This window comes from Electrona antarctica (genome assembly GCF_951216825.1).
Source record: "Electrona antarctica genome assembly, chromosome: 3".
NCBI classification, from domain to species: Eukaryota; Metazoa; Chordata; class Actinopteri; order Myctophiformes; family Myctophidae; genus Electrona; species Electrona antarctica.
In genome coordinates, this window is record NC_136808.1 from 9428511 (window position 1) to 9443068 (window position 14558).

General features: G+C 46.0%; 1 protein-coding gene across 1 annotated transcript in view; it reads left to right on the plus strand.

Moving 5' to 3' along the window:
• Positions 1-14558, plus strand: part of LOC306920656 (uncharacterized protein) — a gene marked incomplete at its 3' end in the record, with an annotated part of 104310 nt that overhangs the window by 59289 nt on the left and 30463 nt on the right. Inside the window, exon 2 of the mRNA XM_079497465.1 lies at positions 11855-12029. Within this exon, the coding sequence (XP_079353591.1) occupies positions 11855-12029 (175 nt within the window). The remainder of the gene's footprint in view (positions 1-11854; positions 12030-14558) is intronic.

The window sequence follows — 14558 nt, forward strand, 5'->3', positions numbered from 1 at the left end:
GATAAAATAAAGGAGCAATCTCTCTTGACCTTTTAAATAAAATGTTTTCAAACGGTAGCCAACAAATCCAGAGTATGTAATATGTGCTATTTTTTACAAAGTAAATATGTATAAATTATTGTTTTGAGTAATACCTTATACTTTACTCATTACTGGAAAAAGTAATAATATTACAGTAATATGTAACTAGTAACTCATTACTGCCCAAAACTGTGTGTACAGTGTACGTACGCGTTCGCCCACACACACTCATGTACGGTTTGTACAGTGCACGTACGCGTTCGCCCACACACACTCATGTACGGTTTGTACAGTGCACGTACGCGTTCGCCCACACACACTCATGTACGGTTTGTACAGTGCACGTACGCGTTCGCCCACACACACTCATGTACGGTTTGTACAGTGCACGTATGCGTTCGCCCACACACACTCATGTACGGTTTGTACAGTGCACGTATGCGTTCGCCCACACACACTCATGTACAGAGTGGTCTATTGAGACGTATGTCAGAGAAGACAAACATGACAACACAAGCTTTTGTGAGCGTCACCAACTATGCAGGCACACACACACACACACACACACACACACACACACACACACACACACACACACACACACACACACACACACACACACACACACAATAAACAATTTGAAAATAAAATTATGTGACAATTCAACTAGTACCAACAAGGTCGACTAGTGGATTTACTAGTCGACTAGTTGAATAGCCGACTAGTTGAATAGTCGACTAGTTGAATAGTCGACTATTCAACTATTCAACTAGTCGACTATTCAACTAGTCTCGACTAGTTGAATAGCCGACTAGTTGAATAGTCGACTAGTTGAATAGTCGACTATTTAACTATTCAACTAGTCGACTATTCAACTAGTCTCGACTAGTTGAATAGTCGACTAGTTGAATAGTCGACTAGTTGAATAGTCGACTATTCAACTTTTCATGTGAATGTGTGAATGTGAATGTGCGAGTGTGAATGTGCGAGTTGAGTACATGTGTGAGTGTGAATGTGTGAGTGTGTGAATGTGAGTGTGTGAATGTGTGCCTGCATAGTTGGTGACGCTCACAAAAGCTTGTGTTGTCATGTTTGTCTTCTCTGACATACGTCTCAATAGACCACTCTGTACATGAGTGTGTGTGGGCGAACGCGTATGTGCACTGTACAAACCGTACATGAGTGCACATACGCAAATGAGCAACAGTGGTGTCAGTGAGACTCATCCACTGCTACAGGGAAATGCACTCTGCATTTTGTATTCCATCACATCAGCTGTTTGGACATAATGGACAAATCACCAGCCTAATACAGTAATTGGTTGAGACTCAGAGTGGGATTTGCTTTATTTTAGCTGTCATTTCCTCTTTTTCTTTGCCTTCAAACATGTGTGTCCATCAGTTCAGTCAAACATTCTTATGTTTAATATTTCTTCTACATCAGAGAGTGGTTCAGAGAATGACACTTTGAGTGAACACTGAGCTTTTTCTTCATTTTTCCATTACTGTAACTGTTGAGTGGTTGTGTATTTGGGCTGATGCGCGCTGCACGCGAATGTGTGACTGTGTCACTGCGACCCCAACTAACAGCTAGGGAGCCAGTCAGCGCAACATTGTCATCATGACATGCCGTCTCAGAATACACAGGCGCACACACACAATCAGTCGGTCCACATTCAGAGCGTTATAATTGCGTTGCTCTGCATTGAGCGAATACAACAGAGAATTCAACTTGCGGTCAATGTGACTTACTGGTCGCAGTGAGTCACCGGTCTTGACGGGGGGGCCGCAAACACCCCCCCTCCCCCGCCATCAGTGTTAGTAGTACCTGATAGAGCACAGCTCTTAAAGTTGAATAATTGCTACTGTCTCACCCAGGCATACACTCACTGCTTTGAAATAAAGCTTTGATGTTTGACTATATAGAGATACTGAGGGGACTGTCATTACTTAGTACAGGACTGTACACGCACGCACACTCACGCACACACACTCATTATCTTTATAGTTCTATACTTTTCTGCTCTGAATGGTTACCATTGATTTAAAGCAGATAAATATTTCCTGGTATGTAAATACCATGTGTCCGGGTATAGCTCAGTCGGTAGAGCTCTCGCCTTTGGGCCACAAGGTCATCATGGGTTCGATCCCGGACAGCTTGGGTGAGGCAAGTCGTGCGGGAAGTACTGGGAGTTGATGGTAGGGTGTGGCGACGTGTTCCACCTCAGCAATTCATCTCCCAGGGGTCTATAGTGCATTGTAACGCGGACGGACTCCATCTCCCAGGGGTCTATAGTGCATTGTAACAGGGATAGACTCCATCTCCCAGGGGTCTATAGTGCATTGTAACGGGGATAGACTCCATCTCCCAGGGGTCTATAGAGCATCGCAGTCCCGCCCCCTTTCATGCCGACGCCAGGCCCAGGAAATGAATCCCAATGCATTTTTCCCATAGACATTTCAAAAAGTATTTATTTAAAGACCTTTTAAGCGTCGTACGAAGCCAACTCGAGTCGTGGCAAATCATGACAACAAACAAACAAATAATTACAAAAAACCTGCCGTTTTTTTCTACTTTCTAATTCTTTGTTTGTCTTTGTAACGGAGACAGACTCCATCTCCCAGGGGTCTATGGTGCATTATAACGTGGACAGACTCCCACCAGTAAGCCTTCTTCTTCTAAATATGCTTGACAATAAATACACTTAATACACTTCTAAATATGCTTGACAATAAATACACTTAATACACTTAATACACTTAATACACTTATTCTGTCTGTCTGTCTGTCTGTCTGTCTGTCTGTCTGTCTGTCTGTCTGTCTGTCTGTCTGTCTGTCTGTCTGTCTGTCTGTCTGTCTGTCTGTCTGTCTGTCTGTCTGTCTGTCTGTCTGTCTGTCATTATCCATCCATCCCTCGTACCTGACTATCTATCCTCTATCCATCCCCCCCCCCCTCTCTCTCTCTCTGTCTCTCTCTCTCTCTGTAAATGCCAGGCTACAGGAGCTGGAAGCAGAGGGGATTTCACTTCATAATGTCACACTGCTGCCCAGAGTCTTTTATATGGGCACTGCACTCCCTCCCCTGTCTGTCACAACACCCACGCACGCACGCACGCACGCACGCACGCACGCACGCACGCACGCACGCACGCACGCACGCACGCACGCACGCACGCACGCACGCACGCACGCACGCACGCACGCACGCACGCACGCACGCACGCGTGTGGCCAGGTATATGAAAACAAGCACAAATGAAAATAGCAGATCTACAAGTTCACAGCAAAACATTGTGAGGTTGTACATCTGTTTTAAAAAAAAAGAGAAATTAAATTGAAATATTTAGCATTTGAACAGAAATGGCACAAAATATTTTCAGATGGTTGTCCGCGGACAATTTCATATTCATCTGGGGTTCCTTGACGTGAAGAAATTTGCAAAAAACGTTTTATTTATTTATTTTTACATAATTTCCTCTGATAAGTCCTAGTAGTAAAAAGTAGTAGTAAGGTTGAAATCTCTTTTTTGCAAGTAGAAATATATCCGGGTGTTACAGGTTTAAACAACATTAGGAAGCAAGCCCAAATAAGCAACTCTACTGTACACTTTAGAAACAAGCCGAAAAAAACACAACCAATAATTTATTTTTACAAGCGACTTTACAGAACAACAAGCCAAAGGGTCCTCATAATAAGCAGACATGGCAACCCTGGCTGGAGGAAGTGAAGCACACGCACACAAGGAGCGCCAGTACATTCCCACACAAACAGGTGGATAAGGTTATAGGGCCGGGCTGACAGGCAAGCTGTCAGGGTGTGCGTGCGTGCGTGCGTGCGTGCGTGCGTGCGTGCGTGCGTGCGTGCGTGCGTGCGTGCGTGCGTGCGTGCGTGCGTGCGTGCGTGCGTGCGTGCGTGCGTGCGTGCGTGTAAGGTTAGGGCCAGGCTGACAGCAGCCAGACTAGACGGTCAAGCTGTCAGGTTGTTTTCACTCTGACAGCGTCCGTCCTTTCAGGAAGGAGTCAATCAATAGCACTTACCCTCTTCCTGTTACAGTTCCCCCTGGACTCCAGCCCACTGGCCCCGTGTGTGTGTGTGTGTGTGTGTGTGTGTGTGTGTGTGTGTGTGTGTGTGTGTGTGTGTGTGTGTGTGTGGTGTGTGGTGTGTGTGTGTGTGTGTGCGCAGGCGCGCAACGTATGGGGCTATTTTTACCTGTGTGTGTGTGTGTGTGTGTGTGTGTGTGTGTGTGTGTGTGTGTGTGTGTGTGTGTGTGTGTGTGTGCCTGACCTGCCCCCTGTACGCACTGTGTTTTTCTTGTACATGTAAGGCTGAGTGAGCAGGTTGAGTGTGTTGTGTTGTGGGAGCACCAGGTGAAGGACATGTTGACACACAAGTGCTTTCTTCTTGATTTATTGATGTGTCCAAAGCTCTGTTTCTACTGTACGTTATTTTTCTATACTGTGCGATGCTATGTTTCTACTGTACGAAGCGTTATGTTTCTACTGTACGAAGCATTATGTTTCTACTGTACGAAGCTTTATGTTTCTACTGTATGAAGCTTTATGTTTCTACTGTATGAAGCTTTATGTTTCTACTGTACAAAGCGTTATGTTTCTACTGTACGAAGCTTTATGTTTCTACTGTACAAAGCGTTATGTTTCTACTGTACGAAGCTTTATGTTTCTACTGTACAAAGCGTTATGTTTCTACTGTACGAAGCTTTATGTTTCTACTGTACAAAGCGTTATGTTTCTACTGTACGAAGCTTTATGTTTCTACTGTACAAAGCGTTATGTTTCTACTGTACGAAGCTTTATGTTTCTACTGTACGAAGCTTTATGTTTCTGTACTGTACGAAGCTTTATGTTTCTGTACTGTACGAAGCTTTATGTTTTTACTGTACAAAACCTCTTTGTCTTTTTACTGTATTGTACGCTGCTACCTCGGCCTCCTCAAGGAAATCCCTCACATGATCATGACGGTTTCTTTTTGAGGGGCACCAGCCCCTCCTACATGCACAGCTTTGTGTGTATGTCCGTTTGAGCACGGACTGTGTTGAATTTGACACAAGCGTTCCACCCCACCACAGGGGGTGCAGTGTCCGGTGTCGAGTCGGTCGGACCCACGGTTGTCCAGAACCGCCACAAAAATGGGTCCCTGTGTCCATATATGGAGCTGGCCTGTTCTGACATCATTCTGACATCTACATAGACTCCATACTTGCATGCCTGACAAAGAACTCCATATATGTGTGCGTGCGTGCGTGCGTGCGTGCGTGCGTGCGTGCGTGCGTGCGTGCGTGCGTGCGTGCGTGCGTGCGTGCGTGCGTGTACTATACATTTACTGTATCTGTAGGTTGTGTGCGACGGCATGTGTGAGAGCGGCTGTGTCTAATATGGGAAGCGAACCGCTGAGTTCACCCGGCCGGAAGAGCAAGACAGGGAGCCCACAGGGTGAGAGAGAGAGAGAGAGAGAGAGAGAGAGAGAGAGAGAGAGAGACTGAGCGCTAGAGAGATATAGATGGACAAGGCGTAGTGAGCGAAGCTCTCTCTCTAGCGATAGAGAGATATAGATGGACAAGGCGTAGTGAGCGAGGCTCTCTCTCTAGCGATAGAGAGATATAGATGGACAAGGCGTAGTGAGCCATGCTCTCTCTCTCTAGCTCGGTCTCCGTGGGAGAGAGATGTCAGTCTGTGTCAACTCACTCCACTAAACAACCTTCTCTCCATCTCTGGTCTCTCTCTCTCTCTCTCTCTCTCTCTCTCTCTCTCTCTCTCTCTCTCTCTCTCTCAGAATGTAGTTTAATAGTAGTTTCATATTTTTAGGGCCGCTAGCCCCTCCACAGCTTTTGTCCCCACACGTCTCAATATTTGCCATTGACAATGAAAGGAGTATAAATATTGTCCCGAATGGACAAGATTTTACGTCATGATGATGTACGATGATGATGAGAGCACCCCTCATTTCACACGGGTGTGATTTTTTATTGTTTGATGATATGCAGCAATGGTCTTTTTGCTTCTTTTTGTTTAGACATCAAAAATGTCTTAAATTGTCACCTGGAAACCCTAACCCAAAATCATGTGGGGACCCCCAGTGGTTGAGAACCACTGCTCTCGCACGCACGCACGCACGCACGCACGCACGCACGCACGCACGCACGCACGCACGCACGCACGCACGCACGCACGCACGCACGCACGCACGCACGCACGCACGCACGCACACACACACACACACACACATGGAGAAGTAAATAACGCAGCATCCGTCGCGTGAACCTCCTCTCTTTTAAAAGAAACAATGGCGCAGGCAGATCGGGTCTCTCCTCCCTCCCTCTCTCTCTCCCGGTCAGACCGTGGGTCACTGACAATGGGCCGGGCTGTGGAATAAAGGCCCCGCAAGGCCCCGGGGAGGGCATGGGCTCAGCCACGGCTCATCAGCTGCCATTCCCCCCTCGGTGCTGAGGGGACCCAACACCGAACGCGGGGTGGCCAAATAACTCTTCAAACACCAAGGGATCAAAAATCCTGAAATCCCTTGTAAATGTCAGCGTCTGTTCTTAGGAAATGTCACCCATTGGCATCGTTGAGGGGCCGCTTCCAAGCTTCATTGGAGATTGTCAGTGAAGCTTATAATGTTCATGGTGAAATGTGTTTTTTTTTCTTTTTCGGAGACATTAAAAAACAATGTGGCGTTTGAGGGCGCTAGCCCCTCCTTTATGCCCAGCTTTGTGTGTTTGTGTGTGCCATGTAGTGATGATTTGATTGGCCATCTTTGTGTGTTTGTATACCATGTAGTGATGATTTGATTGGCCATCTTTGTGTGTTTGTATACCATGTAGTGATGATTTGATTGGCCAGCTTTGTGTGTTTGTGTGTGCCATGTAGTGATGATTTGATTGGCCATCTTTGTGTGTTTGTATACCATGTAGTGATGATTTGATTGGCCAGCTTTGTGTGTTTGTGTGTACCATGTAGTGATGATTTGATTGGCCAGCTTTGTGTGTTTGTATACCATGTAGTGATGATTTGATTGGCCATCTTTGTGTGTTTGTATACCATGTAGTGATGATTTGATTGGCCAGCTTTGTGTGTTTGTGTGTACCATGTAGTGATGATTTGATTGGCCAGCTTTGTGTGTTTGTATACCATGTAGTGATGATTTGATTGGCCAGCTTTGTGTGTTTGTGTGTACCATGTAGTGATGATTTGATTGGCCAGCTTTGTGTGTTTGTATACCATGTAGTGATGATTTGATTGGCTGCTGGGCACGGATTGTGATGCATGATGATGTATGATGATATAAGAGCGCCCCTCCCTCACTTCACACAAGTGTGATTTCTTTATTTAACGTAATGATGAGTTCCCGAATGGCAGACTATTCATGGATAAATGCAAGACATGTTAAATGCATTTGATTGTATTTGATTTTATTCAGCACAGTATAGAACAATACAATAAAGCATATACAAATATAATAACATACAATAAAGAAAGTAGAACAAGATTTCCAAAAGAATTTCCGAGCACCGTGTGCCGTGCCACGAGCTTGTAGATCTGCTATTTTTTTGGGAAAATCGTGAAAACGTGGCGCAAATCTTTGAATATATTTTCTTTCAGAGCGAACGTTTTTAACTCAAATCTTTGCTTCTGGGGGGTCCCTGGAACAACATATTTTCAGATGGGGGTCGGCGGACAATTACATTATTGTTGGGGTCCTTGACATGAAATAGTCTGAGAAGCACTGACATAGAAAACATGGGGTTTTTCAGAAGACTGTCATGATTTAAAAGAGATGTTGTAGAATCTGGTGTCGGGTCTAAATGGGTTAAAATGCATGTTGTAGTCCTTTAACTTGTCACCCAATGCGTTTACAGTATGTTTACAGTATGTTTACAGTATGTTTCAGCAGCACAGCATGGCCCACCGTGTAATTACCGTGTTCCTCACCACCGCTGACTGACGTATTGACATCCTAAAGCGCATTCCCTGTCCATTTTGTCAGCTGTATTTTGTCAGCGGTATCACGCACACAGCCACCCACATGCAAAGACATGCACATGTGCCCTTATATGCACGCACGCACGCACGCACGCACGCAGGCAGGCACGCACACACGCACGCAGTGCCATATTCTCCTTCTCAGTGAATCCATGAGGCGCTGACCTGCACCTGTCAGTGTGGTGCCGTGATGAAAGCGCTTGTCCCTGGTGAGGCAAGGGGTTAGGTCTCCATTTGTTAAGTGTGTGTGTGTGTGTGTGTGTGTGTGTGTGTGTGTGTGTGTGTGTGTGTGTGTGTGTGTGTGTGTGTGTGTGTGTGTGTGTGTGTGTGTGTGTGTGTGTGTGTGTGTGTGTGTGTGTGTGTGTGTGTGTGTGTGTGCGAGTGAGAGCCATATAAATGATGCATATACATGTATGTGTGAGCTGAGCACAAACCCCTCCCCCACCTCCACATGTGTGTGAGAGGAAGTGATAATGAGTCCAGGGGGTCAGGGTCTGCACCCTGCACACACGCACACACGCACGCCCGCCCGCACGTGCATGCGTGTGTGTGTGTGTGTGTGTGTGGTTGCGGTTGTCGATCGAGATGGTCTCACTCCCTCCAGTCATTAGCCCGTTTCAACCAATTTCTCGCCTGTCAGCCTCTTAAAGTGGTGGTGATTGTCTCCCCCTCCCCTCCCCCGCAACACATATACACACACACACACACACACGCACACGCACGCACACGCACGCACACACACACACACACGCACACACACACACACACACACACACACACAGGTCTTCTATAGGTCTAATGTGTTGTGATCCTTTGAGGCCGTTCCGCTTCACAGTGTTGTTCCACTTCCTGTTGCTGTGTACAAATTACCAACCGTTTCCTGTTCCTTTGACCCATTACCATCCACTTCCTGTTAACTGTTACCGGCCATTTATTCCCAACTATTCCACAATCTCCGAATGCTATAGAGTCTGGAACTACACCTCCCCAAATCCGAGCAAGGAAGCTGCCATTTACGTTCACGAAAATATATTTTAAAATATCTTTAGAGCTTATTTTTGTATTTCCTTTTCTGCTAAGCAACAAGCTATATTATGCTTAGAGGATTTCTGGTAACGCGAGACTACCGGCCATTATACTAAACTGGGCAGCATTCCTTTACGGATTTCGGGTTTGCAACGTTTTATTCATTGGTTTGTAGTCATCAGGATGATATCTTATGTCACGTTGTAGTCATTGGTTTGTAGTCATCAGGATGATATGGTTACGTCACGTTGTAGTCATTGGTTTGTAGTCATCAGGATGATATCGTTACGTCACGTTGTAGTCATTGGTTTGTAGTCATCAGGATGCTATCGTTACGTCACGTTGTAGTCATTGGTTTGTAGTCATCAGGATGATATGGTTACGTCACGTTGTAGTCATTGGTTTGTAGTCATCAGGATGATATGGTCACGTTGTAGTCATTGGTTTGTAGTCATCAGGATGATATTGTTACGTCACGTTGTAGTCATTGTTTTGTAGTCATCAGGCCGGAACCCTCTAAACCCGAACTTCCTTTCCCTCAAACCGGAAGAATAATACCGTCCCAATAAAAGCGAGATCTCGTAGCCTGAGATGAGAATAGAATTTCCCCGTGGGATAACAAGGTATACAAGACGCTAAATAGTCTCTCGACAGCACACTCACATTTATATTTAGTCAGTATTTTAGAAATCAGCAAAACTACGCTTTTATTGGAAAGGTATAGAATAGATAGATATATTCTTTATTTATGTGTCATGCACCCGAGGTGCCCAGCCCACATGGACTTATATGACAAACAAATCAAACAAATCAAATACAAATCATTGCTTCACTATTGCATAAGTGTACCTTTTTTCCCATGCTTTGCATAAAAAGTCTGCTAAAGCAAAAATACCTTTCCTAAAGCAAAATTCTAGTTTTCCGTAGTCCTCTAACCAGACAAAATAATAGTGGTACGTTTGTTTTTAGGAGACGGGTGTCACGGCAGGTGGGCACGGCTGACAGCGGCAGTTGAAGGAAAGGGGACTTCCATGCAAACACTCCGTGACCAGCCAGGTGCATATTTACTTTAGGCCAACAGCCGACAAACACACTGAATGAGCCCCCCCTCCGCCGTGGTGTTCTCTGCTAAACCACAGCCACGGCTGTGGGTTTGGCAGCAACTGTCGAAAACACGTGCATTTATCATCGCGCCGTGCACAACCGTTTGCTGCATGTGTTGTTGTGCACGTATGTGGCGAGTGTCCAGGCAGGCGCGCAGGCACGCCTGCACAGAGGGACGGACACACGTGAGCGCTGCTCTCCCTCTGTCATTATAGAAGTGCCTTTTGTGTTTTATTTTTAGCATTGCGTATTTAGTGTTGTCACAGTCCTTCAGAGCCCTGGCTCTGCTCCATGTCTCTGTCTCCAGCTGAGGGAGCATCTACTCTATGTATATTTCATAAGCCCAGGGTGCCTTTCTGTCTTGAGACGCGCCGCGCCTCTCTCTCTCTCTCTCTCTCTCTCTCTCTCTCTCTCCCTCTCTCTCTCTCTCTGCCTGCCTGTCTCTGCCGCTCAGCAGTATGGAGGGAGCAGCACACACTCTTTTACGTTTTCTCGAAACCATCTCTCTCTCTCTCTCTCTCTCTATCCCCTCACTGACAGCCTCCTTCTGTTCATCCCTCTTTTTTTCATGGTCAGACTCTGAACGCTCTCTCTCTCTCTCTCTCTCTCTCTCTCTCTCTCTCTCCCTGTCTCTCTGTCTTAAATGCTCATCCCTCACATCCAAGCAGGCCTGGGCTGCCCCCCTCTCTCTCTCTCTCTCTCTCTCTCTCTCTCTCTCTCTCTCTCTGTCTCTCTCTCTCTCTCTCTCTCTCTCTCTCTCTCTCTCTCTTGCTCTCTCTCTCTCTCTCTCTCTTTCTTATTATCTCCGTCTATCTGTTTCATGGCTCTGTCAGTTCACAGAAGGGACGGGTTTATTTTTTACCCACGGCTGAATCCCCTTTAGTGTGACTTTTTATAGCATCACATCTGAGGGTTGTGACAGCAGCTAAATATGCTTCCACCCACCAGAGACCGGCCCCATGCACATCAGCAGTTAGTTATTGTATTTTCAGGCAATCACCTCCGGCTTTATTATTTTCCATTTGAGTTCGATTATGTGTTTTGGGGCCTTGAGACTTCCAGTGGGTAGATTTTCTGTTTTATATATAGCTACTGCTGACTTCCCGTAAGGCCTTCAATGGCTTGTTGCAGGATCGATAGTCCTGTCTTGAGAGGAGCAATGAGGCGCTGGCAGTAATCCTATTAACCCATTCTGGGCGGGGACGCCTTTTGGGATTTATAGCATTATGTTATACTTTAGCTATTGAAAAATAGCAGATCTACAAGCTCATAGCTCATAGCGCGAGTGCCACGCTATGAACTTGTAGGTCTGCTATTTTTGAAAAATCGTGAAAATGTGCCTCAAATCTTTGAATATATATTATTACATAGTGAACAATTTAACTCAAATCTTTGCTTCTGGGGAGGTCTCTGGAACAACATATTTTCAGATGGGGGCCCCGGAGGCATATTACATATAATTTTTGGGGTCCTTGACATGAAATATTGAGCACCACTGATACAGAAACATATGGTTTTTCAGAAAACTGCCAGGATTTTGAAGACATTTTTTAAATTTCGACGTCAGGCCTAAATGGGTTAAATTCAATCACTATTAACCTCTGCGGCGTCGCCGTGTGGAAGTACCAGGAGTCACCGTTCAACCTCATGTCCAATTGTAATTACGGACACACTACCATAACCTCACCTTCGTCTCTCTTCCAGACCTGCACTGTGATCGGGGCCGCGGCGGGAGGAAGTAAGGAGACGGACTCTGCTGCCACCGCCCAAGGAACACCCGCTAGCCAATCGGGGCTCTCGCCGACCGGAGCCGACCACGCCCCTTTTCGACCGGCGCCGTCGTCATCGGAGCCGGAGAGAGCCGAGCGCCCGCATTCCGGTGAGTGTCACTGGCTGACCCCCGTGCGGTACCAAAGCCACCGGGCCGTTCAAATACCGCAATGTAAATTTATTCCATTTGTTCCGAGTTAAATTTACATTGAGGACTTCCTTCTCTTTCCTTCAAAAGCTTCTCTTCTCTGTCTGTCCTCCTCGCTGCTCTGGTTCTGTGATGCTCTGTGATGGGTTCTGACCTGCAGAGCTTTGGTTCTGACCTGCAGAGCTCTGGTTCTGACCTGCAGAGCTCTGGTTCTGTGATGCTCTGACCTGCAGAGCTCTGGTTCTGTGATGCTCTGACCTGCAGAGCTCTGGTTCTGGTTCGGACCTGCAGAGCCTGCTCTCTGGTTCTGATGTCATTCTGTAATGTGTGAATGACTACAGTTATCGTGTAGTGCTGGTTTGGAAGCTCCAGTTGGTCAAGTCGTCAAGAACAAATATTTGAGCAATGAGTTTTTACTGATGGCCTTCAAGTGGTACAGAAAGCATGTGCTTCTGAAATATACAGAAAGTACAGGGGCAGCGGTGGCTCAGGGGTAGAGTGGCTGGATGGTAACCATGAGGTTGCCAGTTCGAACCGGGGCTCCCCAGTGTCCTTGAGCAAGACACTGAACCCCTAATTGCTCCCGATGTGCTAGTTTGTGCCTTGCATGGTTTCCGCTGCCATCAGTGTGTGAATGTGTGTGTGAATGGGTGAATGTAATGCACAATCTCTGTAAAGCGCCTTGGATAAAGATAAACAAGATCACAAACAACTAGAAAAAGTGCCCTTCTGGGCACAGGTCTCCACCAGGAGGATAGGAGTGTGTGTGATGTTTGGCAAAATGTTTAGGAGTGATATAAACATGTTTGTTTGTTTTTTGCAACAATTTTCTTCATTGTGTTGAGGAAATGCAGAGTCAGATCACTCATAGCATCTCTGAGGATAGAATTCTGGATGAGCAGGACATGTGCAGCATTTTGTACAAAACGGGCCACTCCTGAAGACTTTGGAAGGCAATCTTAGCCAATCAGTGTAGAATCTGAGAAATCAAAAAGACTCGTCTTGATCACATGACTACAGAGATCATGTATACCGATTTGCATGAGATTTGGATGAAATCTGTGCGACTAATATAAACAATGTGTTTTGCAGAAATCGCCCTCATGGTGGCGCTATAACCGGCAGATGTGGAGGGATGCAGGAAAAATGTTTTTCCATGCCTCTAGGGAGTGCGCATACAAAGTTGTACACAGAACGATGCAGTTATAGGTAAAAACAGGAATTGCCCTGTTATAGCGCCACCATGAGGCTGGTTTGGAAAATAAATTGTGTCATGTCGTCCTCAGCCTAGTGGAAATGTGCGTGTATAATTTCACGGAAATTGCACACTGTGTTTGTGATTTGTGGCATTTTGTTCGAAACGGACCAATCATGTGAGCTTTGGAAGCGAATCTTAGCCAATCAGGAAGGAAGATGGGAAATGGTGCAGATCCGTGTTGATCACATGACTATGGAGATAGTGTATACCGAATTGTGTGATGTATGGATAAAATGTGTACGAGTAATCTACAGAAATGTGTTTTGCCTAAATCGGCCTCATGGTGGCGCTATAACAGGCCGTTGAGGAATATTTGGGGCAGAGGTTCGTCGTTGGCATCCAGGGAGTGTGTGTGCAAAGTTTGGCATGGATCGGGCCAACGGTGCCGGAGATTAGCTGGTAACAGACGGACGGACGGAAGGAAGGAAGGACGGACGGACGCACACACACACACACACACACACACACGGACAGAGTGCAAAACATACTCTCTCCCCATGCCTTCGGCCTGGTGGAGACAACAAAGAGGATAGGCTAACTAATATTACAAACGAGCATGATGGAACACCTAATCAAAACAAATAAATCAGCTGCTCTGTTGCAGCAGTGCAGCAGACTCGTTGGCTAGGCTAGCGAGTTTCTAGGGACATTTGTGGTCGTAGTTGTCATTAAAAAAGTTTTTTTTAGCAATTATCGTAACTGTTGTATAATTGCAATATTACACTTGAGGGGGTGGTTTAACGTCAATAATGCACTTCTGTGTTGCTTTCGGAACTCCTGCAGAATCACAGACGTGCATTAATGACTTTAAACCACCCCCTCTCGTATAATATTGCTAAAATATTCCCTCTACCAACCAGTTGTTCTAGCTTGACCTGAGGTCGGTAATTGTGTCAAGGATTAAGCTGGCCTTTTTCACAACTGTATATATACTGTATATATATAGGACTATATGACATGGTGCACTTTTCCTTCTGTCCAGTTAAGAACTCCTTATATAATGATGCAAATGGAGACCCACTGCTTCTCCCTGCAGTAGCTGGTCTCTAGTCTATAGCGATGCAAATCGTTTGCCCGTCGGACTCGTGGCACCATCGGTGTCCACATGAGGCCGTTATCGTGGGAGGGGAACAAGTGTCTCTCTCTGGGTTGCTCAGTGGGTCAGGGAGCCTCTCGTGGTTTTCAGCAACCGCTCCGCCATACTGTACTGTACATACACAACTAGTCTAGTA